Here is a 25,236-nt window from a genome sequence, read left to right as displayed (position 1 = left end):
TGTTGATGGCCACCGTGAACACAAGTTACATACTGTGCTGGGTAGCAAGATAGCGCAATGCTTTACTCCGCCTGCTATCACACTGCTGTGAGGAGTTTGTATGTTCTCCCTGTAATGGTGTGGGTTTCCTTCGCGTGCTCCGGTTTCCTCCCACATTCCAAACACAGACGTTAGTGAGTTGTGGGCATGCACTGTTGGTGCCAGAAGCCTGGAGACACTTGTGGGCTGCCCCCAGCACATCCTCGCTGAATTAATCTGACACAAATGACATTTCACTGTTTGTTTTGATGTACATGTGACAAATAAAGCTGATCTTTAATTCCCCCCGCCCCCATCTCGCTCTCACTCTGATCTATCAGTCTGTGGCCTCCTGCACTATTACAGTGAGGCCCAATGCAGGCCTGAGCAACAATGTCTGATCTCCCTTCAGGTTACAGCCAAATTCCCCAGCTTCCAGTTAGCATACCTTCATTCTGTGTGTGGTCGCTTCTACTATTATTTTAGCTCAGTTTTGTTCTCTCTGTTCATACAGTCTGTTCTGCTGTTGGCGACAGCTAACACACGCATAATCTGCATTAACCCTTTGTTCCTCCCATCCCTCCCCTCCTCCTCTGATCCCCTTTTCCCAGTTCTGATGAAAGGCCTGACACCTGAACGAATAACGACGATAATCGATCCGCAGATGCTGTATTCACTGGCTCAGTGTTTCAGTACTTTGTATTTTTGTTTCAGATATCCAGCACCTGCTGATTTTTGTTTGACTATTTAACAACCCTCTGTTGGGTAAGGTGTGTGTTTGATGCCCGTCCATTGTCTGCAGTACAATGGTTGGCAATGTGGATAATGGCAGCAAGTGATGGAGTGGCTAGGTCTGTGATGGCTGAGGTTTGATTAGATTAGATTTATCTGTCATGTGCACAGTGAAACGCATCGTCAGAGGATGTGCTGGGGGCAGCCCACAAGTGTCTGTGTGCCTCCAGTACACAACTTACTCACCCCAACCATACACATACACATACCCATACCATACAACCTACTCACCCCAACCGTACATCTTTGAAGTATGGGAGGAAACCGGAGCATCAGGGAAAACCCACACGGTCACGGGGAGAACGTACAAACTCCTCACAGTCAGTGGCCGGAATTGTGCTACCATACCACACGTTCTGTTTAACTGTTTAATGTCTGTTTAACTCTGTTGTTTCCATGATTCTGCTTTTGAACATCTGTTTTCTGCCTGTTTTTAGGTTAAAGAGGATGCTGTGTTTTATTTCCATGACAACAGTGAAACACTGACAGATAGTTTCACTGTGATTGTAAATGCTTCTGAGATTGACAGAAAGAGTGAAGCGAAGACAGTCCATGTAACGGTGATCCCTGTTAATGACGAGCAGCCTATCATCACCGTTAACACTCCACTGGAGGTAACTGTTGATGTTTTGTAACTCCAAAACATTAAACTAATTGAAGGTAAAACACAGGAGCCAGGAAACATTTCTACTTTGTTTTTACTTTAGTAAGATGCACACATATGATGTGGTGACGTAATAACGTGTGCCATTCACATACTTTACATATAACTTGTAATGAATTATTTAAACAACAAAGACTACTTAATCAAACAATATATTTTTCAGTATTACTCAAATATGTCCAGTTTAAGACAGCGCTACTGAAGTCAGGTGACAGCTTATTGGTGGGCAATAAGGCAAGAAATACAACTCAATACTTTATTATAACACATTTCTGTGGTAAATTGTGGTAAACTATCTCTGCAAACAATGAAAAGGCAAGGACAGACAAGGCTGACTCGAGGGTCAAGCAATGGTGGTGTGATGCAAAGTTGGAGCGTAACATGGCTGAGGAGAAGTGAGGTTAAGGCATAGTCGAAATCAATACAGAGTCAGAGATGGAATTGGAACGAGCAAATTGGAGAGGAGTTGGTGTGGAAGAGTTTCATAGCCTGTTCACCTACACCAGGAGTGAGAGTGGATTGATTTAAGTCAGTGTGGAGGAGTTTCGTAGCCCGTCCACCTACACCGGGAGCGAGAGTGGACTGATCTAAGTGCTGAGCTGATTTGGAAAGGTCAAGAACGGTCTTGGGCTGGGCAGTGGGTTACAAACCCAGAGTGTATTGATGCAGCAGGGCCCAGGTCCTAGGGCAGGGGACGACCCAGTGTTGGGATGATTTAAACGCTGGCCCAGATAGACTGAAAATGCAGGGTGTCAGGACCAGAGGTGAGGGTCAGGTCGAATCCGCTCACTCTTCCGCGATGTTCACTCCTCTCTCCATGTGGCTGAGGCAGTAAGGTTGCTCCGGCTGATGCGTGCTTTGTGACTGTGAGTTTTGTGGAGATTTGCCCTGCTGGGTGCTGAACTGAGACCGAGGCTTTGGGCCTACATCAGCTGCTTCACACTCCGGGTCTAAGGACGCAATCTGGCTCGGAATGCTGTTGCTTGCTTTTATTGTTTGTTTCTCTTTTTCTGTGCACTGGGTGTTGGCCTTTTTTTTTGATTGGGTTCTTTCGGATTTCTTGCTTTCTGGCTGCTTGTAAACAAATGAATCTCAAGGTTGAGTATGATTTATACATTCTTTGATAATAAATGTACTTTGAATCCTTTGAAATATTAAATAAACATCAGTAACTTTTGGGCTCCGCTCCCACCTTGACCTCACTGGTTAATGAGAACTTAGTTTTTATTATTTATTTAGAGAAACTATGTGGAACAGGTTCTTCCGGCCAATGAGCCACACCCTCCAGCAACCCATCGATTTAACCCTAGCCTAATCACAGGACAATTTAGGTAACCAATTAAACTACCAACTGATATATCTTTGGAATGTGGGAGGAAACCGGAGCACCGAGAGGAAACCATGCAGAATGTACAAACTCCTCATGGAGGGTGCTGGAATTGAACCCTCGTCACTAACTGCCACTCTACTGCAGCACCCTGGCCGGCCGGTTGTCCAGACAAAGTCCGCTGACAGTCTGATCAGGAGGAAGGGATGGATGATTTCTCAGCTCTGCTTTCAGATCCTCATTACTGGATTCTGTAACAATCATTGGAAGGATAATGTTATTTAAAATACACTTAGCGGCCACTTAATTCGATACACCTTAATGTCTGCTTGTTATTCTAAATATCTAATCAGCCAATCATGTGGCAGCAACTCAATGCATAAAAGCATGCAGGCATAGTCAAGAGGTTCAGTTGTTGAGTGCAAATATCAGAATGGGAAAGAAATGTGGTTTTGATCGTGGAATGATTGTTGGTGCCAGACAGGGTGGTTTGAATATCTCAGAAACTGTCGATCTCCTGGGGTTTTCATGATCAACAGTCTCTTGAGTTTACAGAGAATGGTGCGAAAAACAAAAGAACAGCCAGTGAGTGGCAGTTCTGTGGGTGAAAATACCTTGTTAATGAGCGAGGTCAGAGGAGAATGGCCAGACTGCTTCAAGCTGACAGATGCAATGGTAGCTCAAATAATCAAATGCTACAACAGTGGTGCGCAGAAGAGCATCTCTGAACATATAACACGTTGAACCTTGAAGTGGATGGGCTACACCACAGCAGCAGATGACCACACCGGGTTCCTCTCCTGTACCACTGAGTGTATCGAAAACTCTCTTCTTTTGTCTCCAAGTCCCTTCGTTGATTCCCATTACCTCCTGGATCACACGCTGGCCTTTAAATCCTGAACAACTATGTCCACCTACGGAAAGCTTTGAAGTCTTCAGGGAGGATGCGGTTTGGGAGATGAGGGGTGGCCAGGTACCTGAGAGATGGATTTAAAATCCTGAAGAATATATGCAGAGAAGAGAGAGGGTGTCCCCATTGACAGAGGGGCCATGCGCTAGGGGAATGGAGGAGAGGAGCAAAGCAAAGTGAAATTATTTTGTGTTTATGTTTTAGTTCATGAATACAGCCAAACGAAACAGCATTCCTCCAGGGCCGTGGCGCAAAACACAGTATCAGCAGTCCCATCAGTTATGATAGCAGAGACCAGCATGCAGTGGCAAAAAATATATTTAAAAAACAATGGAGCCCAAGTCCCTGGGTGTCATGGCTGGTAGACTGATGGTACGTGGATATTGTCCAGGAACCATGATTCTGCAAGAGCAAGCCTGCAGCAGTTCCTCATCTCATGCAAGTAAAGCCACAGATGAAAGCGTTCCAGCTTGTCTTCCACCGAACGAACACTGAAGGGCAGCACCGAGCCCAGCCAGCTCCAGCATCTCCTTCCCCAGTGTCCGCAGCACGTGACCCCAAGGAATGGGTGCTTGGTCAGTTCCACAGCTGAGGGAAATGACATGTGGGAAATCTTTCTGTGGTGAGAGGGTGGGGATCAGAACGCAGTGCAGCATTCAAAGGGGAACTGAATATAGGTGACTGGGTGTGAAGGATGTGCAGGCCTGTGGGGTGAGAGCACTGCACTTCAATAGAGCCAGGAAGGGCTGGGCAACTGAAATATCCTTCAGCCAACACAGGCAGTTGAGTGTCTGATTCCCCAAATCCTGGGTCTGAGAGAACTGTTGCAAAACCACCCAACTCTTCCTCTTGTAAATGTTTGAGGTTGTAACCACTTGCAGCTGACCATCACAAATACTTTCTGTTAACTTTGTTATATAACCCTCTCACCATAGGTTTGTAATGAGTTAGTTATTACTGTGAGTTCAGTCTGCCAACAACATAACTCTACAAAGAACGGGGAATAACAATGAGAAGGCTATAAATAAACATGTCTATGGTGAATATGATTTGGGTAAAAGCAAACATAAAACTTTGAATGTTCCTTTAAGAGAAAGCAGTCCTGTTACTCGTATGAATACCGACACACCCATGCAAATTTACTGTTACCCAGGAAGCAATACTTCAACTCATACTAGCATAAACTTCAATTCAAATTGTATTAACAAAATATTTTAAACTATAACAAACACAATAATATTATATAATACAAAATACAGAAAAGGGCCCATGATCTATATATATATATAAATATTAGTCTATAATGTGCACATAATGGTTGGAGCTCATTGTCGCGTAGTCAGTCCAGTTTGCTTCACTTTGTTTATTAATAGTGCTGAAACAGTTTTGCCTGAAAACCCAGTCCAGGTGAAACATAAATAAATATCCATGCCACATCCATGGGAAAAGGTGTCGAACTTTCTCCAAAGTTGTGAGCTAACTAACTAACTAAAAGTTATCTGCACATTCTCCGTGAGACCATTGTCTGCAGGAGGATTTTCCGACAGCGGTACCCATCCTTCCAAGTGGGTTCAGTGAGTGCCTCACCATGTTTTTCTGTTGTGTTCATTGTCCATTTCCATTCTTCTTCTTTCTCCTTCCTCAATCCCGCTTCCTGTTTCCCACCACCTTCGCTAGAATGTTCCCAAGACAGACCCTATTGAATAATTCAACAAGCCTGACTTTATCAATTGACTTTTTATCTTAATCAGCAAAAATGAAATATTCAATTGCACAATGTAATCAAAGGAACGCTGATTGCATTTTGAGAAACTCTGTGGAAAATAAGACATCCAACATCATAACTCATGCATGGCCTTAAACCAGGGTATTGCAGATAAAATATTTCCCTTCATAGATGCAACCTGACCTGCTGAGTTCCTCCAGCGTAATTTTGTGTGTTGATAGAAAATATAAAACATGCTTGACTTTTTGTAGACACAAGAGATTCAGCAAGTGCTGGAAATCTTGAGCAGCTCACACAAAGCCCTGATGAGGGGTGTCTTTTTGTATTTGCAGTCTGAGGGGAAGCCACTGGGTGGCGGCATTGAGCAGCAGTAACTGAAGAGGGAAAAGGCCTGATCATTGGAAACACATCGATAAATTAGTGAATAATTCTGGAACTGAGCGGTGTGGGATATTAGTATAGAGGGGGAGATAAGGCCTGAATATTGACCACTGGGCAGGTTTAAGTGACCCAATCATTGTAATTTCTTGTTTTTTATGAATGTGGTTGGAATGTGCTCACCAAGGGACAATATAACAGGTACTGTCCATCCAGGGGTAGTGTGGTTTGGACTGACCATCGCAGGTGGTGTAGCAGGATTGACTACAGGGGATGGTGTGGTCCCCCAGGGACACTGAGATTGGAATTGACCACCAGGGACACAGATCGTGATTGACCACTGAGAATGGTGTGGGCAGGAATGACTGTCTCAATGGCTCTTGATAAAGCATTAGGTCACCTGGACAAGACGAACACCTATGTCAGGATGCTGTTTGTTGACTATAGCTCAGTGTTTAACACCATAACTCTCACAGTCCTGATCGATAAACCACAGAACCTGGGCCTCTGTACCTCCCTCTGCAACTGGATCCTCAGCACCCTAATCAGCAGACCATAGTCTGTGCGGATTGGTGATAGTATCTCCTTCTCACTGACGATCAACACTGGTGCACCTCAGGGGTGTGTGCTTAACTCACTGCTCCGCTCTCTATATACCCATGACTGTGTGGCTAGGCGTAGCTCAAATACCATCTATGAATTTGCTGACAATACAACCATTGTTGGCAGAATCTCAGGTGGTGACAAGAGGGCGTACAGGAGTGAGATATGCCAACTAGTGGAGTGGTGTCGCATCAACAACCTGGTACTCAACGTCAGTAAGACGAAAGAGCTGATTGTGGACTTCAGGAAGGGTAAGACGAGGGAACACACACCAATCCTCATAGAGGGATCCGAAGTGGAGAGAATGAGCAGCTTCAAGTTCCTGGGTGTCAAGATCTCTGAGGATCTAACCTGGTCCCAATATATCGATGCAGCTATAAAGAAGGCAAGACAGTGACTATATTTCTTTAGGAGTTTGAAGAGATTTGGTTTTTCACCTAAAACACTCAAACACTTCTGTAGATGTACTGTGGAGAGTATTCTGACAGGCTGCATCACTGTCTGATATGTGGGGTGGTGGGGTGCTACTGCACAGGACCAAAAGAAGCTACAGAAAGTTGTAAAATTAGTAAGATCCATCTTGGGTACCAGCCTCCATAGTATCCAAGACATCTTCAAGGAGCAGTGCCTCAGGAAGGCGGCATCTATTATTGAGGACCCCCATCACCCAGGACATGCCCTCTCCTCATTGTTACATCAGGAAGGAGATACAGAAACCTGAAGGCACACACTCAGCCATTCAGGAACAGATTCTTCCCTCTACCATACCTTTCTTTAATGGACACTACCTCACTTTTTAAATATTATTTCTGTTTTCCACTATTTTAATCTGTTTGTGAGTCCTGAGATACCTGTACCTTCTACCTGATGGCAGCAGCGAGAAAAGAGCATGGCCTGGGTGTGAGGATCTTTGATGATGGATGCTGTTACAGTGTTTCATGTAGATAGATGCTTAGACCACACTTAGAATGCTGTGTTCATTTCTGGCTGTCTCATTAAAGGTGGCATGTGGAAGCTTTAGGGAGGGTGCAGAGGAGGTTTACCAGGATGCTGCTGGGACTGGAGGGCCTGCATCATCAGCAGCCCTCACAATCCTTTGTAGGGACGCAGGCAGATACCTTGCAGCTGAGGATAAATGTAGGAATTGGGTAAATGAGTGGACGAGGGCCAATTCAGCCTCGATAGGTCAAAGGGTCTCTTTTTATGCTTTATGACCCAGTGGTATTAATTAATGTTCATCTGGGAATTAATATAATGGAAACATAATTCTGACTGATACTCCAGTAGGATCACAGACAAGCCAGAATCTGCAGATGCTGGAAATCCAGAGCACACACACAAAATGGTGGAGGAACTCAGCAGGCCATCAGGCCATGCAGCACGTAGGGAAAAGAGTACAGTCGATGTTTCAGGCTGAAACCCTTCGGCAGGACTGGAGGGAAAAAGCTGAGCTCCTGAGCTGCTGAGTTCCTCCAGTATTTTGTGTGTGTTGCTCGGATTTCCAGCATCTGCAGATTTTCTCTAGTTTGTGATTTGATTACTACTCTGTGGTCTCTTCCAGGGATGCCTAACCTGAGGAAGTTTAGATCTTCCCTTTGACAGGAGTTCAGTGAAACTCTCTCTCACTGCTCCCCCGCTGTGATCCCTGCTACCCTCCAACTCTTTGACCATGTGCTCACTCCAATAGGATATCTATTGTCTAATACTTGTATGGGAAATGGTTACTGTTCCAGAACAGCATTAAGCCACTTAATATTGTCACAGTGTACTTTGTCCATTAATTATTGTCTATCCATTTCTACTTCATTGGCCCCAGAAGTTCTTGTGTGACTCAGAAGATTCCATTTCCTTATGTAGGACACAAAAGTTGTTCCATCACAGAAGGGAATTTTTACCTATCTATTTTAATGCTGGAACCCAGCCGACAGCATTATTATTCCTGTCAGATGATCTGTGCATCTACTGCTGACTGGTGGGTTTGTTGTTTGAACACATCCCTGCATTCGTACTCTATCGATGGTGGTGACAGAGTGTATCAGTGGCAGGTGTGTTAGGGGTTGCTGTGGTTTGACGTATCAGACAACCAGCAGCTCTGGGTCTCTGCTTACTGAGTCTTCCTCAAAGCGCTGGGCATGAAATAGATTTCTCATGGCCCCCCAGTAGCTGCAGCCTGCTTTCTCTTTATTACGTTAGCAATGAGATGACATGCAGTGTGGGGGGGGGGGGGTGGATTCCGCATAGCCTGGAGGGGGGTGGGAGGAGGTGACTCTGCCCAGTGTGTCCTGGAAACTTCTGGATGTCAACATGTCAGAATCCACAAGGAAGAGCATCATCACCCAGATCTACAAACTGAGGGGGAGAAGACTGAAGTCAGCAATTGGAGACTCATGTCACTCTGAATTACAAGATCCTGTCGGAGACCAACACCAATCGGATCAAATCTGTTCTGGGACAAGCGATAGGCCCAGCAGGGAAAGCCGTGACAGCCTGGTGTCGGTATAACATCACCTGTGTGTGAAATAGAATGTTACCATGTCAGAGGATCTGTCCGGGGCAGCAGGCAAGAGCAATTACGAAGGAGGCACGGCAGCACTTCTACTTCCTTCAAAGTTTGCGAAGATCTGGCATGGCATGTAAAACTTTGACAAACTTCCATAGACGTGTGGTGGAGAGTGCATTGACTGGCTGCGTCACAGCCTGGTATGGAAGCATCAACACCCCGAACGGAAAATCCTACAAAAAGTAGTGGATGTGGCCCAGTCCACCACGGGTAAAGCCCTCCCCACCACTGAGCACACCTACATGGAGCGTTGTCACAGGAAAGCAGCATCCATCATCAGGGACCCCCACCACCCAGGTCATGCTCTCTCCTCACTGCTGCCGTCAGGAAGAAGGTACAGGAGCCTCAGGACTCACACCACCAGGTTCAGGAACAGTTATTACCCCTCAACCATCAGGAAAGAGGTACAGGAGCCTCAGGTCCCACACCACCAGGTTCAGGAACAGTTATTACTTCTCAACCATCTTCAACCAGTGGGGATAATTTCACTCAACTTCACCCACCCCATCACTGAATCTTTGCCACAACCTAGGCACTCACTTACAGTATTTATTGCTTATTTATTATTAGTATTTTTAATGTTGTATTTGCACAGTTTGTTGTCTGTCTGTCCTGTTCATTGATCCTATTGTGTTTCTTGGACTTACCAAGTTATGCCCACAAGAAAACGAATCTTGACGTTGTATATAGTGACATACAGCATATGTACTTCGATAATAAATTTGCTTTGAACTTCGAACTTTGAACGGAAGGGTAGACATCTGGCCACTATCGTCTGCCTGAACATTACTGGCGTTCCAGTACAGTGAGCTGTCCATGTGGGTTCTGCTGCCTGGCACGTTCCAGGCTGCAGGAATATGTGCTAAGACATGCACTGAAGATGGGTGTAACAAATGCAAAGACTTTGTGGGGAAGGAAAGTAATCTGAGATCCCTCCACCACTGGGTGCTGAGAGGCTGAGTCCTGTACCCAAGAGGTGTGTAATCTGGAGTTCTTTGAGGATATAATGAGTGCAGTGAATCGAGGGGAACAGATGGACATTATTTACTTGGGTTTCCAGACGGCGTTTGATAAGGTGCCACATAAGATAACGATGCATAGAGTTGGGGTGATGTACCAGCACGGATAGAGGATTGGTAGAGCAGAGAGTTGGGACACATGGGTATTACTCTGGTTGGCAATCAGTGGTGAGCGGTGTGCCACAGGGGTCGGTGCTGGGCCCTCACCTGTTCGCGATATCCATTAACGATCTGGAAGAGGGGACCGAGTGTAGTGTATCTGAGTTTGCTGATGATACTAAATTGAGTGGAGAAACAAATTGTGCAGAAGATAAGGAGAGTCTGCAGAGAGATATCGATAGGTTAAGTGTGTGGGCAGGGGTATGGCCAATGTTGGTAAATGTGAGGTCATCCACTTTGGAAATAAAAATGGAAGAGCAGATTATTATTTAAATGGTGAAAGATTGCAGCAGGCTGCTGTGCAGAGGGACTTGGGAGTATTTGTTCATGAATCACAAAAGGTTGGTTTGCAGGTGCAGCAGCCTATCAGGAAGGCAAATGGGATGTTGGCCTTCATTGCTAGAGGGATTGAATTTAAGAGCAGGGAGGTTATGCTGCAACTGTACAGGGTACTGGTGGGGCCGCACCTGGAGTACTGTGTGCAGTTCTGGTCTTCATACTTGAGGAAGGATATACTGGCTTTGGAGGCAGTGCAGAGGAGGTTCACCAGGTTGATTCCAGAGATGAAGGGGTTAGACTACAATGAGAGATTGAGTCGCCTGGGACTGTACTCTCTGGAATTCAGAAGAATGAGAGGGGATCTTATAGAAACATAAAATTATGAAGGGGATAGATTCCACTGATAGGTGAGACTAGAACTAAGTGATATAGCCTCAAGCTTCAGAGGAGTAGATTTAGGACGGAGATGAGGAGGAGCTGCTTTTCCCAGAGAGTGGTGAATCTTTGGAATTTCGTGCCCAATGAAGCATGGCGGCTACCTCAGTAAATATATTTAAGACAAGGGTGGATAGATTTTTACATAGTAGGGGAATTAAGGGTTATGGGGAAAAGGCAGGGAGGTGGAGATGAGTCCAAGGTCAGATCAGCCATGATCTTATTGAATGCTGGAGCAGGCTCAATGGGCCAGATGGCCTACTCCTGCTCCTATGTCTTATGTTCTTATGTTCTTGTGTGTGTGTGGATGGGGAGGGGGGGCTTGGGTGTGCGGGACTCAGAGGTGGAGGCAGAAGTTCCAAATGGAGAGAGTTTGACTATATTTCATTGCTTTTCCTAGATGTGGGAAGACAGTCATGCTGAGATTTCCTTGGATTTACTGTACACGGAGGATGCTGACAGCCCTGCAGATAAACTAGTTTATTCCATCAGCCCTCCATCTAATGGGCACGTGGCCCTGAAGCCTGACCTGGCTGACAACGTCCTGAAGTTCACCCAGGCTGAGATCAATGCAGGGCTGGTCACCTTTGTACACCATGGTAAGGCAGCCCTAACCTCACCTAACACTGTGCCCCAAAACCAGCCTAGTCAACTTTCCCAGTGACCGGGCACAGAGAGGTGGGATACCGTGGAGCTCCCCCATTTTAAAGTCAGGCTGACAGGGTTGTGAAGCAGACACCTGGTCCTGGTTCCATGCCAACATGGAGAGAAGATCCCCAGAACAACAGATGGAACAGTTTATAGTTTCGGATCAAGCCCTACTTTTGGGCTGAGAATTCCAGATTCATTACCCTGCAGGTTAAGAACATTCCTTCCCATCTTCATCCTGATAAGTGACCCTATTATCAGACAGTAACCCCTGTCTCTAAACCATCCCTACATCTACCCCACCAGTGCCTGAAACACCTTCCCCTCATCCTTCCAAGCTGTCTGTTAAATCAACCCACCATTCAAAGAATGAACTACTGAAGTCCCTCTGTCACAGGAATATCTTTCCGTAGTTTAGAGGACTGGGACACTATACTCCATACGTGGTCCCACCAGACTTAAAATCATCTCTAACCAGTGTAAGGAAGGAATCTAATGTGATGTAATTCTATTTGAAAATGTATTTTAGCATTCTTGTACTGGAGTCCAAACTCAGTTTGTAAAGGAAGGCCCCATCTGTTTTACTGGATATGCTGGTGAGTTTGAACCAAGCCCCGATCCTGTCCCAGACGCATTAAACAATCTTGGACAGACGAAGAAACCCTTTGCTTTTGCAATGCTCCAACTGCCTTTCCCAAGTGCTAATGTTACCATCTAGCTCCATTTTGTGCACACCTAAAACTGAACTGTAACATAAGAGATGAAGAAATTGGAGCAGAAACAGGCCGTTTGGCCGATTCAGCCTGCTGCATGATTCGGTAAGATCATGGCTCACCCATTGCCATCTCCCAGAATCAGAATCACATTTCTGTGTTGTGTTGGGGAAAGCCAGGGAACACACACACAATCCCCATCAAGTGGTCAGCAATGGATAAGTTGAGCAGTTTCAAGTTCCTGGGTGCCAACATTTCTGAGGATCTACCCTGGGTACATCATATTGATGCAATTTCAATGAAGGCAAAACAGTGAATATATTTCACTAGGAGTTTGAGGAGATTTGGTATGTCACCAAAGACTCTAGCCAATTTCTACAGCTGTACCGTGGAGAGCATTTTGGCTGGTTGCATCACTGTCTGGTATGGGGTGGGGATGTAGGCTAATGTGCAGAATCGAAAAAAGCTGCAAAAAGTTGTAAACTCATCAACCCCCCCATCATGTGCACCAGCCTTCGAAATGCAATGCCTTCAAAATGCACCATATATCATTAAGGACCCCCATCAGCCAGGACAAGCCCTCTTCTCATTGCTACCAGCATGAAGAAAATACAGGAGCCTGAAGACACACACTCAGCAATTCAGGAACAGCTTCTTCCCCTCTGCCATCTGATTTCTGAATGGACAATGAACCCATGAACACTGTCTCACTCTTTCTTCTCTCTTTTTGCACTAATTTAATATATATCTTACTGTAATTTATAGTTTTTAATTATCATATTTTACAATGTACTGCTGCCATGTGACAACAAATTTCCTGACGTATGCCAGTGATATTAAACCCGATTCTGATTTAATTCTGTGAAGTTTGTTGTGTGGCAGCTGTACCTCACAATGCATAAAAGTACTCAGTCACAATAGTAAATATATAGAGCAGATAAGTGGCACAAAAAGAGAGTAAATCTAAATTTCTGATGGTGGAAGGGAAGAAGCTGTTTGTAAAATGAGTAGTGTATGTCTTCCGGCTCCTGCACCTCCTCCAGTATGGTAGTAATGAGAAGATGGCATGTCCTGGGTAGTGATGTCCCTAGCTTGTTCCAAGTACTCAACTGTGGAATCTCTCCTTTTCTTCCCAACTTTTCTCTTCCCCTCCCACCTGGATCATTCCCTTATCATCGATCCTCTTCTCTCCGCATCTTTCCTCTCACTCTCCATAGGCCTCCCTCAGACCGTGGTAGGTGAGGCGGCTGCTCCTGTGCTCTCCTCTCTCAATCTTCTGCTCCATCTAGAAATTGTCACGTCGTTTCTGTAGCACTGTGACCATTCTTCAACAGAGAGGATGACCAAGGGAGAAGGTAAATCTGATGAATCAAATGGGAAATGCTGGGCCTGAAACAGACAGAAATCAAACATGAAAGATGGTCAAATGAGAAGTGTTTTCTAATCTGTTTCCCCCTCCATGTGTCTCACAGGATCATTGTCTGGAGGGTTCCATTTTCAGGTGTCCGATGGTATTAACCACACCCCCAGCCAGTTATTCACAGTCAAGGCTAGATCCTTGAAGATTCAGATCAAAACTGAGGAGCCTTTCGTTGTTTATCCAGGTAAGGACAAGGGCTAAGGTAACTAGTGTGGGCTGTGTCAGAATATGGGCTCGGTAACTAGTGTGGGCTGTATCAGAATATGGGCTCAGGGTAACCAGTGTGGGCCGTGTCAGAATATGGGCTCGGTAACTAGTGTGGGCTGTGTCAGAATATGGGCTCAGGGTAACTAGTGTGGGCCATGTCAGAATATGGGCTCGGTAACTAGTGTGGGCTGTATCAGAATATGGGCTCAGGGTAACCAGTGTGGGCCGTGTCAGAATATGGGCTCGGTAACTAGTGTGGGCTGTGTCAGAATATGGGCTCAGGGTAACTAGTGTGGGCCATGTCAGAATATGGGCTCGGTAACTAGTGTGGGCTGTATCAGAATATGGGCTCAGGGTAACCAGTGTGGGCCATGTCAGAATATGGGCTCGGTAACTAGTGTGGGCTGTATCAGAATATGGGCTCAGGGTAACTAGTGTGGGCTGTGTCAAAATATGGGCTCAGGGTAACTAGTGTGGGCTGTGTCAGAATATGGGCTCAGGGTAACTAGTGTGGGCTGTGTCAGAATATGGGCTCAGGGTTACTAGTGTGGGCCGTGTCAGAATATGGGCTCAGGGTTACTAGTGTGGGCTGTGTCAGAATATGGGCTCAGGGTAACTAGTGTGGGCTGTGTCAGAATATGGGCTCAGGGTTACTAGTGTGGGCCATGTCAGAATATGGGCTCGGTAACTAGTGTGGGCTGTATCAGAATATGGGGTCAGGGTAACTAGTGTGGGCTGTGTCAAAATATGGGCTCAGAGTAACTAGTGTGGGCTGTGTCAGAATATGGGCTCAGGGTAACTAGTGTGGGCCATGTCAGAATATGGGCTCGGTAACTAGTGTGGGCTGTATCAGAATATGGGCTCAGGGTAACCAGTGTGGGCCGTGTCAGAATATGGGCTCAGGGTAACTAGTGTGGGCTGTGTCAGAATATGGGCTCAGGGTAACTAGTGTGGGCTTTTTCAGAATATGGGCTCAGGGTTACTAGGGTGGGCCATGTCAGAATATGGGCTCGGTAACTAGTGTGGGCTGTATCAGAATATGGGCTCAGGGTAACTAGTGTGGGCTGTGTCAAAATATGGGCTCAGGGTAACTAGTGTGGGCTGTGTCAGAATATGGGCTCAGGGTAACGAGTGTGGGCCATGTCAGAATATGGGCTCAGGGTAACTAGTGTGGGCTGTGTCAGAATATGGGCTCAGGGTAACTAGTGTGGGCAGTGTCAGAATATGGGCTCAGGGTAACTAGTGTGGGCTGTGTCAGAATATGGGCTCAGGGTAACTAGTGTGGGCTGTGTCAGAATATGGGCTCAGGGTAACTAGTGTGGGCTGTGTCAGAATATGGGCTCAGGGTAACTAGTGTGGGCTGTGTCAGAATATGGGCTCAAGGTAACTAGTGTGGGCTGTGTCAGAATATGGGCTCAGGGTAACTAGTGTGGGCTTTTTCAGAATATGGGCTCAGGGTAACTAGTGTGGGCCATGTCAGAATATGGGCTCAGGGTAACTAGTGTGGGCTGTGTCAGAATATGGGCTCAGGGTAACTAGTGTGGGCAGTGTCAGAATATGGGCTCAGGGTAACTAGTGTGGGCTGTGTCAGAATATGGGCTCAGGGTAACTAGTGTGGGCTGTGTCAGAATATGGGCTCAGGGTAACTAGTGTGGGCTGTGTCAGAATATGGGCTCAGGGTAACTAGTGTGGGCAGTGTCAGAATATGGGCTCAGGGTAACTAGTGTGGGCCATGTCAGAATATGGGCTCGGTAACTAATGTGGGCTGTATCAGAATATGGGCTCAGGGTAACTAGTGTGGGCCATGTCAGAATATGGGCTCGGTAACTAGTGTGGGCTGTATCAGAATATGGGCTCAGGGTAACTAGTGTGGGCTGTGTCAAAATATGGGCTCAGGGTAACTAGTGAGGGCTGTGTCAGAATATGGGCTCAGGGTAACTAGTGTGGGCCATGTCAGAATATGGGCTCGGTAACTAGTGTGGGCTGTATCAGAATATGGGCTCAGGGTAACTAGTGTGGGCAGTGTCAGAATATGGGCTCAGGGTAACTAGTGTAGGCTGTGTCAGAATATGGGCTCAGGGTAACTAGTGTGGGCTGTGTCAGAATATGGGCTCAGGGTAACTAGTGTGGGCAGTGTCAGAATATGGGCTCAGGGTAACTAGTGTGGGCTGTGTCAGAATATGGGCTCAGGGTAACTAGTGTGGGCTGTGTCAGAATATGGGCTCAGGGTAACTAGTGTGGGCAGTGTCAGAATATGGGCTCAGGGTAACTAGTGTGGGCTGTGTCAGAATATGGGCTCAGGGTAACTAGTGTGGGCTTTGTCAGAACATGGGCTCAGGGTAACTAGTGTGGGCTGTGTCAGAATATGGGCTCAGGGTAACTAGTGTGGGCCATGTCAGAATATGGGCTCGGTAACTAGTGTGGGCTGTATCAGAATATGGGCTCAGGGTAACTAGTGTGGGCTGTGTCAGAATATGGGCTCAGGGTAACTAGTGTGGGCCATGTCAGAATATGGGCTCGGTAACTAGTGTGGGCTGTATCAGAATATGGGCTCAGGGTAACTAGTGTGGGCTGTGTCAAAATATGGGCTCAGGGTAACTAGTGTGGGCTGTGTCAGAATATGGGCTCAGGGTAACTAGTGTGGGCTGTGTCAGAATATGGGCTCAGGGTAACTAGTGTGGGCCGTGTCAGAATATGGGCTCAGGGTAACTAGTGAGGGCCGTGTCAGAATATGGGCTCAGGGTAACTAGTGTGGGCTGTGTCAGAATATGGCCTCAGGGTATCTAGGCAAACAACAGGAATTCTGCAGATGCTGGAAATTCAAGCAACACACATAAAAGTTGCTGGTGAACGCAGCAGGCCAGGCAGCACCTCAAGGAAGAGGTGCAGTCGACGTTTCAGGCCGAGACCCTTCGTCAGGACTAACTGAAGGAAGAGTGAGTAAGGGATGTGAAAGTTGGAGGGGGATGGGGAGATCCAAAATGATAGGAGAAGACAGGAGGGGGAGGGATGGAGCCAAGAGCTGGACAGGTGATAGGCAAAAAGGATATGAGAGGATCATGGGACAGGATGTCCGGGAAGAAAGACGGGGGGGGGTGACCCAGAGGATGGGCAAGAGGTATATTCAGAGGGACAGAGGGAGAAAAAGGAGAGTGAGAGAAAGAATGTGTGTATAAAAATAAATAACAGATGGGGTACGAGGGGGAGGTGGGGCATTAGCGGAAGTTAGAGAAGTCGATGTTCATGCCATCAGGTTGGAGGCTACCCAGACGGAATATAAGGTGTTGTTCCTCCAACCTGAGTGTGGCTTCATCTTTCAGTAGAGGAGGCTGTGGATAGACATGTCAGAATGGGAATGGGATGTGGAATTAAAATGTGTGGCCACTGGGAGATCCTGCTTTCTCTGGCGGACAGAGCGTAGGGTGTTCAGCAAAGCGGTCTCCCAGTCTGCGTCGGGTCTCACCAATATATAAAAGGCCACATTGGGAGCACCGGACGCAGTATATCACCCCAGCCGACTCACAGGTGAAGTGTCACCTCACCTGGAAGGACTGTCTGGAGCCCTGAATGGTGGTAAGGGAGGAAGTGTAAGGGCATGTGTAGCACTTGTTCAGCTTACACGGATAAGTGCCGGGAGGGAGATCAGTGGGGAGGGATGGGGGGGACGAATGGACAAGGGAGTCACGTAGGGAGCGATCCCTGCGGAATGCAGAGAGGCGGGGGGAGGGAAAGATGTGCTTAGTGGTGGGATCCCGTTGGAGGTGGCGGAAGTTACGGAGAATAATATGTTGGACCTGGAGGCTGGTGGGGTGGTAGGTGAGGACCAGGGGAACCCTATTCCTAGTGGGGTGGTGGGAGGATGGAGTGAGAGCAGATGTACGTGAAATGGGGGAGATGCGTTTAAGAGCAGAGTTGATAGTGGAGGAAGGGAAGCCCCTTTCTTTAAAAAAGGAAGACATCTCCCTCGTCCTAGAATGAAAATCCTCATCCTGAGAGCAGATGCGGCGGAGACGGAGGAATTGCGAGAAGGGGATGGCATTTTTGCAAGAGACAGGGTGAGAAGAAGAATAGTCCAGATAGCTGTGAGAGTCAGTAGGCTTATAGTAGACATCAGTGGATAAGCTGTCTCCAGAGACAGAGACAGAAAGATCTAGAAAGGGGAGGGAGGTGTCGGAAATGGACCAGGTAAACCTGAGGGCAGGGTGAGAGTTGGAGGCAAAGTTAATAAAGTCAACGAGCTCTGCATGCGTGCAGGAAGCAGCGCCAATGCAGTCGTTGATGTAGCGAAGGAAAAGTGGGGGACGGATACCAGAATAGGCACCAAGCATAGATTGTTCCACAAAGCCCACAAAAAGGCAGGCATAGCTAGGACCCGTACGGGTGCCCATAGCTACACCTTTAGTTTGGAGGAAATGGGAGGAGCCAAAGGAGAAATTATTAAGAGTAAGGACTAATTCCGCTAGTTGGAGCAGAGTGGTGGTAGAGGGGAACTGATTAGGTCTAGAATCCAAAAAGAAGCATAGAGCTTCAGGAAGGTCTCAAAGTGGTCTCAGTGGAGAGGGGATGGTTGGGGTGAGAGGAAGATGGAGCCTCTGAGGGCCCTGGAGTTGACGGTGGGATCTGAGGGAGACGGAGTTGCAGAGTGGTGGTGGGGGAAGGGGAGACGGGAGTCACAATAGCAGCACATAAAGACCCGGCCTGGAGTTCAAGGCTGGAGTCGCAGTTGGTGGTTGCGCAATCACTTAGAATGTGTCCATGGCCGTTCTGTCTGGGTAGCCTCCAACCTGATGAAGCTAATTTGGCAGGGCGATGGGAACCAGAATGATAGGGCTGAGAATGTGGCAGTCAGTGAGATGTGTAAAAGTTTAAGAGGGGGCCAGAATTGAGAAGGGTGATGAATATGATTAATACAGGAATGAACGTGTTGTATTTGAATGTATGCAGTTTATGGAATAAGGTAGATAATCTTTGGCAGAGTTAGAGATTGGCACTATGATGTTGTAGACATCATATTCATGGTTTGAGATGTGTCTATTTTAATGCAGAAGTATCATGAACAAAGCAGATGAGCTTAGAGCGTGGATCAGTACTTGGAGCTATGATGTTGTGGCCATTACAGAGACTTGGATGGCTCAGGGGCAGGAATGGCTACTTCAAGTGCCAGGCTTGAGATGTTTCAGAAAGGACAGGGAAGGAGGGAAAAGAGGTGGAGGCGTAGCACTGCTGATCAGAGATTGTGTCACGGCTGCAGAAAAGGAGGAAGTCATGGAGGGATTGTCTACTGAGTCTCTGTGGGTGGAAATTAGAAACAGGAAGGGGTCAGTAACTCTACTGGGTGTATTTTATAGACCACCCAGTAGTAACAGGGCCATTGAGGAGCTGATAGGGAGACAGATTCTGGAAAGGTGTAATAATAACAGGGTTGTCATGGTGGGAGATGTTAATTTCCAAAATATCAATTGGCATGTTCCTAGAGCAAGGGGTTTAGATGGGGTGGAGTTTGTTAGGTGTGTTCAAGAAGGTTTCTTGACACAATATGTAGATAAGCCTACAAGAGGAGAGGCTGTACTTGATCTGGTATTGGGAAATGAACCTGGTCAGGTGTCAGGTCTCTCAGTGGGAGAGCATTTTGGAGATGATGATCATAATTCTATCTCCTTTACCATAGCTTTGGAGAGGGATAGGAACAGACAAGTTAGGAAAGTGTTTAATTGGAGTAAGGGGAAATATGAAGTTATCAGGCAGGAACTTAGAAGCATAAATTGGGAACAGATGTTCTCAGGGAAATGTATGGCAGAAATGTGGCAAGTGTTCAGGGGATATTTGTGTGGCATACTGCATAGGTACGTTCCAATGAGACAGGGAAAGGATGGTAGGGTACAGGAACTGTGGTGTACAAAGGCTGTTGTAAATCTTGTCAAGAAGAAAAGAAAAGCTTATGAAAAGTTCAAAAAACTAGGTAATGATAGAGATCTTGAAGATTATAAGGCTAGCAGGAAGGAGCTTAAGAATGAAATTAGGAGAGCTAGAAGGGGCCATGAGAAGGCCTTGGTGAGCAGGATTAAGGAAACCCCCAAGGCATTCTACAAGTATGTGAAGAGCAAGAGGATAAGACGTGAGAGAATAGGAACAATCAAGTGTGACAGTGGAAAAGTGTGTATGGAACCGGAGGAGATAGCAGAGATACTTAATGAATACTTTGCTTCAATATTCGCTACGGAAAAGGATCTTGATTGTTGTAGGGATGACTTACAGCACATTGGAAAGCTTGAGCATATAGACATTAAAAAAAGAGAATGTGCTGGAGATTTTGGAAAGCATCAAAATGGATAGTCTCTGGGACTGGATATGATGTACCCCAGGCTATTGTAGGAGGTGAGGGAGGAGTTTTGCCGAGCCTCTGGCATTGATCTTTGCATCATCAATGGGGATGGGAGAGGTTCCAGAGGATTGGAGGTTTGCAGATGTTGTTCCCTCATTCAAGAAAGGGAGTAGAGATAGCCTAGGAAATTATAGACCAGTGAGTCTTACTTCAGTGGTTGGTAAGTTGATGGAGAAGATCCCGAGAGGCAGGATTTATGAACATTTGGAGAGGCATAGTATGATTATAGTATGATGTGTTTAGCATGGCTTTCTCAAAGGCAGGTCATGCCTTATGAGCCTAATTGAATTTTTTGAGGATTTGGCTAAACACATTGATGAAAGTAGAGCAGTAGATGTAGTGTATATTGATTTCAGCAAGGCATTTGATAAAGTACCCCATACAAAGCTTATTGAGAAAGTAAGGAGGCATGAGATCCAAGGGGACCTTGCTTTGTAGATCCAAAATTGGCTTGCTCACAGAAGGCAACAAGTAGTTGTAGACGGGTCATATTCTGCATAGCAGTTGGTCACCAGTGGTGTGCCTCGGGAATCTGTTATGGAACCCCTTGTCTTTGTGATTTTTATAAATGACCTGGATGAGGAGGTGGAGGGATGGGTTAGTAAATTTGCTGATGACAAAAGTTGGGGGTATTGTGGATAGTGTGGAGGACTGTCAGAGGTTACAGCGGGACATTGATAGGATGCAAAACTGGGCTGAGAAGTGGCAGATTGAGTTCAGCGCAGATAAATGTGAGGTGGTTCATTTTGGTAGGTCAGAATATAGTATTAATGGTAAGACTCTTGGCAGTGTGGCGGATCAGAGAGATCTTGGGGTCTGAGTCCACAGGACACTCAAAGCTGTTGCGCAGGTTGACTCTGTGGTTAAGAAGGCATATGGAGCATTGGCTTTCATCAATCGTGGGATTAAGTTCAAGAGCCGAGAGGTAATGTTACAGCTATATAGCACCCTGGTCAGACCCCACTTGGAGTACTGTGCTCAGTTCTGGTCGCTTCACTACAGGAAGGATGTGGAAACTATAGAAAGAGTGCAGAGGAGATTCACAAGGATGTTGCCTGGATTGGGGAGCATGCCTTAGGAGAATAGGTTGAGTGAACTTGGTCTTTTCTCCTTGGAGCGGTGGAGGATGAGAGGTGACCTGATAGAGGTATATAACCTGATAGAGGTGTATAAGATGATGAGAGGCATTGATCGTATGGATAGTCAGAGGCTTTTTCCTAGGGCTGAAATGGCTAACATGAGAAGGCACAGTTTTAAGGTGCTTGGAAGTAGGTACAGAGGTGATGTCAGGGGTAAGTTTTTTACGTAGAGAGTGGTGAGTGCATGGAATGGGCTGCCGGCAATGGTGGTGGAGGCAGATATGATACGGTCTTTTAAGAGACTCCTGGATAGGTACATGGAGCTTAGAAAAATAGAGGGCTATTTTACCCAAGGTAATTTCTAAAGTACGTGCATGTTCGGCACAGCATTGTGGGCCGAAGGGTCTGTATTGTGCTGTAGGCTTTCTATGTTTCTATGTTTCTATCACTGAGTCATGGCTGAGAGAAGATCATAGTCAGGAGCTTAACATCCAAGAATGCACAGTGTATTAAAAGACAGGCAGGTAGGCAGAGGGGGTGAGGTAATTCTACTGTTAAAAATGAAATCAAATCCTTAGAAAGAGGTGACATAGGATCAGAAGATGTAGAATCCTTGTGGATAGAGTCAAGAAACTGCAAGGGTAAAAAGACCCTGATAGGTGTTATATACAAGCCTCTGAACAGTAGCCAGGATGTGGACTACAAATTACGACAGGAGATAGAAAATGCATGTCGAAAGGGTAATGTTATGATAGTCGTGGAGCATTTTATTATGCAGGTTGATTGGGAAAATCAGATTGGTTCTGGATCCCAAGAGAGGGAATTCGTAGAGTTCCTACATGATGGCTTTTTAGAGCAGCTTGTAGTCGAGCTCACCAGAGGAACGGCAATTCTGGATTCGATGTCGTGTAATGAACCTGATTTGATTAGAGAGCTGAAGGTAAAGGAAACCTTAGGAGACAATGATTATAGTGTGATAGAATTCACCTTATGACAGAATTGCTGTCTGAGAAGAAGAAGCTAAGATTGAATGTATCAGTATTACAGTAAAAGAAAATACAGAGACATGAGAGAGGAGATGGCCAAAGTTGATTGGAAGGGGACACTAGTAGGGATGATGGCAGAAAGCAAAGGCTGGAGTTTTTGGGAGCAAGTTTCGTAAGGCACATGAAAGATACTTCCCAAAGAAGAAGTATTCTAAAGTGAGGTTGAGGCAGCTGTCGTTAACAAGGGAAGTCAAAAACAGCATCAAAGCAAAAGAGGGGGCATATAATAGAGCAAAAATGAGTGGGAAGCTTTTAAAAACCAATGGAAGGCAAGTAAAAATCCCATAAAGAGAGAAAAGTTGAAGTATGAAGGTAAGCTACTAATAATATAAGAGGATTCAAAAAAATTTTACAGATATATGAGGAGAGATGAGATAGATATTGTACTGCTGTAAAATGATGCTGATGAGGTAGTAATGCAGGACAAAGAAGTGGCGGATGAACTTAATAAAATTTTTGCATTGGTCCTCACTGTGGAAGACACCAGCAGAATGCCAGAAATGTGAGAGTGTCAGTGGGAAGAAGTGAGTGTCTTTGCTCTTTCTAAGGAGAAGGTGCTTGGGAAGCTGAAAAGTCTGTAGGAAAGTAAGTCATCTGGACTACAGATGGTCTACACTCCATGGTTCTGACAGAGATCATGAAGGCACTAGTAATGATCTTTCAAGAATCACTAGATTCTGTAATGGCTCCAGAGCACTGGAAAACTGAATATGTCACCCTACTATATAAGAGGTGAAGGAGGCGGAAGAAAAGAAATTTCAGGCCACTTTGTCTAACTTCAGTGGTTAGAAAGATATTGAAGTCTATTATTAAGGATGAAGTTTTGAGGTACTTGAAGCCACATGACAAAATAGGCCAAAGTCAGCATGGTTTCCTTAAGGAGAAATCTTACCTGACAAATCTGTTGAAGTTCTTTGAGGAAATAACAAGCAGGATAGACAAAGGAGAGTCAGTTGATGTTGTTTCTTTGGATCTTCAGAAAGCCTTTGATGAGGTGCCACACATAAGGCTGATGTGCAAGATAAGGGCCCATGGTATTACAGGAAAGTTACTAGCATGGATAGAAGGTTGGCTGACTGGCAGGAGTGGGAATATAGGGGACCTTTTTCGTTTGGCTGCCAGTAACAGATGGTGTTCTGCAGGGGTCAGTGTTGTGACCACGCCTTTCATGTAATGCGTCAATGATTTGGGTTAAGGAATGGATGGCATTGTAGCCGTTTGTGAACAACACAAAGATTGGTGGAGGGGCAGGTAGTGTTCAGGAAACAGGGTAGCTGCAGAAGGACTTAGTCATATTGGAGAATGGGCAAAGGGTCTGATGGAATATAGAGCAACACACTCAAAATGCTGGAGGAGCTCAGCAGATAAGGCAGCATCTGTAGAAAAGAGTCAACGGTTGACATTTTGGGCTGAGACCCTTCTTGAGAACTGGAAGGGAAGCGGGGAAGATGCCTGAATAAAAAGGTGAGTTGGAAGGTTACAGGTGAAACCTTCCCTCTCGCTGATCATTAGTGTTCCCTCACGCTGATCATTAGCATTCCCTGATGCTAATCATTAGCATTCCCTCTCGCTGATCATTAGCATTCCCTCACGCTAATCATTAGCATTCCCTCTCGCTGATCATTAGCATTCCCTCACACTAATCATTAGCATTCCCTCTTGCTGATCATTAGCATTCCCTCACGCTAATCATTAGCATTCCCTGATGCTAATCATTAGCATTCCCTTACACTAATCATTAGCATTCCCTCTCGCTGATCATTAGCATTCCCTCACGCTAATCATTAGCATTCCCTCTCGCTAATCATTAGCATTCCCTCCCGCTAATCATTAGCATTCCCTGATGCTAATTAGCATTCCCTCACACTAATCATTAGCATTCGCTAATCATTAGCATTCCACACTAATCATCAGCATTCCCTCTTGCTAATCATTAGCATTCCCTCACACTAATCATTAGCATTCCCTCTCACTAATCATTAGCATTCCCTCTCGCTGATCATTAGCATTCCCACGCTAATCATTAGCATTCCCTTACGCTAATCATTAGCATTCCCTCTCACTAATCATTAGCATTCCCTCTCGCTGATCATTAGCATTCCCACGCTAATCATTAGCATTCCCTCACACTAATCATTAGCATTCCCTCACACTAATCATTAGCATTCCCTCTCGCTAATCATTAGCATTCCCTCACGCTAATCATTAGCACTCCGTCACACTAATCATTAGTATTCCCTCACGCTAATCATTAGCATTACGCAAATCATTAGCATTCCCTCTCGCTAATCATTAGCATTCCCTCACACTAATCATTAGTATTTCCTCTCGCTAATCATTAGCATTCCCTTATGCTAGATTAGCATTCCCTTACACTAATCATTAGTATTCCCTCACGCTAATCATTAGCGTTCCTTCACACTAATCATTAGCATTCCTTCTCACTAATCATTAGCATTCCCTCTCGCTAATCATTAGCATTCCCTTACACTAATCATTAGTATTCAGCTAATCATTCCCTCACACTAATCATTAGCGTTCTTTCACACTAATCATTAGCATTCCCTCGCTAATCATTAGCATTCCCTCACGCTAATCATTAGCATTTCCTTACGCTAATCAGTAGCATTCCCTCTCGCTAATCATTAGCATTCCCTTACACTACATGTATTCCCTCACGCTAATCATTAGCATTCCCTCTCGCTAATCATTAGCATTCCTTACGCTAATCATTAGCATTCCCTCTCGCTAATCATTAGCATTCCCTTACACTAGTATTCCCTCACGCTAATCATTAGCATTTCCTCACACTAATCATTAGTAGTCCCTCACGCTAATCATTAGCATTACGCAAATCATTAGCATTCCCTC

The 25,236-nt window shown here is 45.7% G+C and overlaps 1 protein-coding gene across 1 annotated transcript in view; it reads left to right on the top strand.

Moving 5' to 3' along the window:
• The window catches only part of LOC134358616 (chondroitin sulfate proteoglycan 4-like), a 205,597-nt gene that overhangs the window by 155,407 nt on the left and 24,954 nt on the right, over positions 1-25,236 (top strand). The window contains exons 5-7 of the mRNA XM_063071058.1: positions 1,248-1,424; positions 11,271-11,469; positions 13,704-13,835. Coding sequence (XP_062927128.1) covers positions 1,248-1,424; positions 11,271-11,469; positions 13,704-13,835 — 508 coding nt within the window. The remainder of the gene's footprint in view (positions 1-1,247; positions 1,425-11,270; positions 11,470-13,703; positions 13,836-25,236) is intronic.

The sequence above is a fragment of the Mobula hypostoma genome, chromosome 18 (assembly GCF_963921235.1).
Source record: "Mobula hypostoma chromosome 18, sMobHyp1.1, whole genome shotgun sequence".
In the NCBI taxonomy this organism is placed as follows: Eukaryota; Metazoa; Chordata; class Chondrichthyes; order Myliobatiformes; family Myliobatidae; genus Mobula; species Mobula hypostoma.
This window is presented reverse-complemented; position numbering and strand designations above follow the sequence as displayed.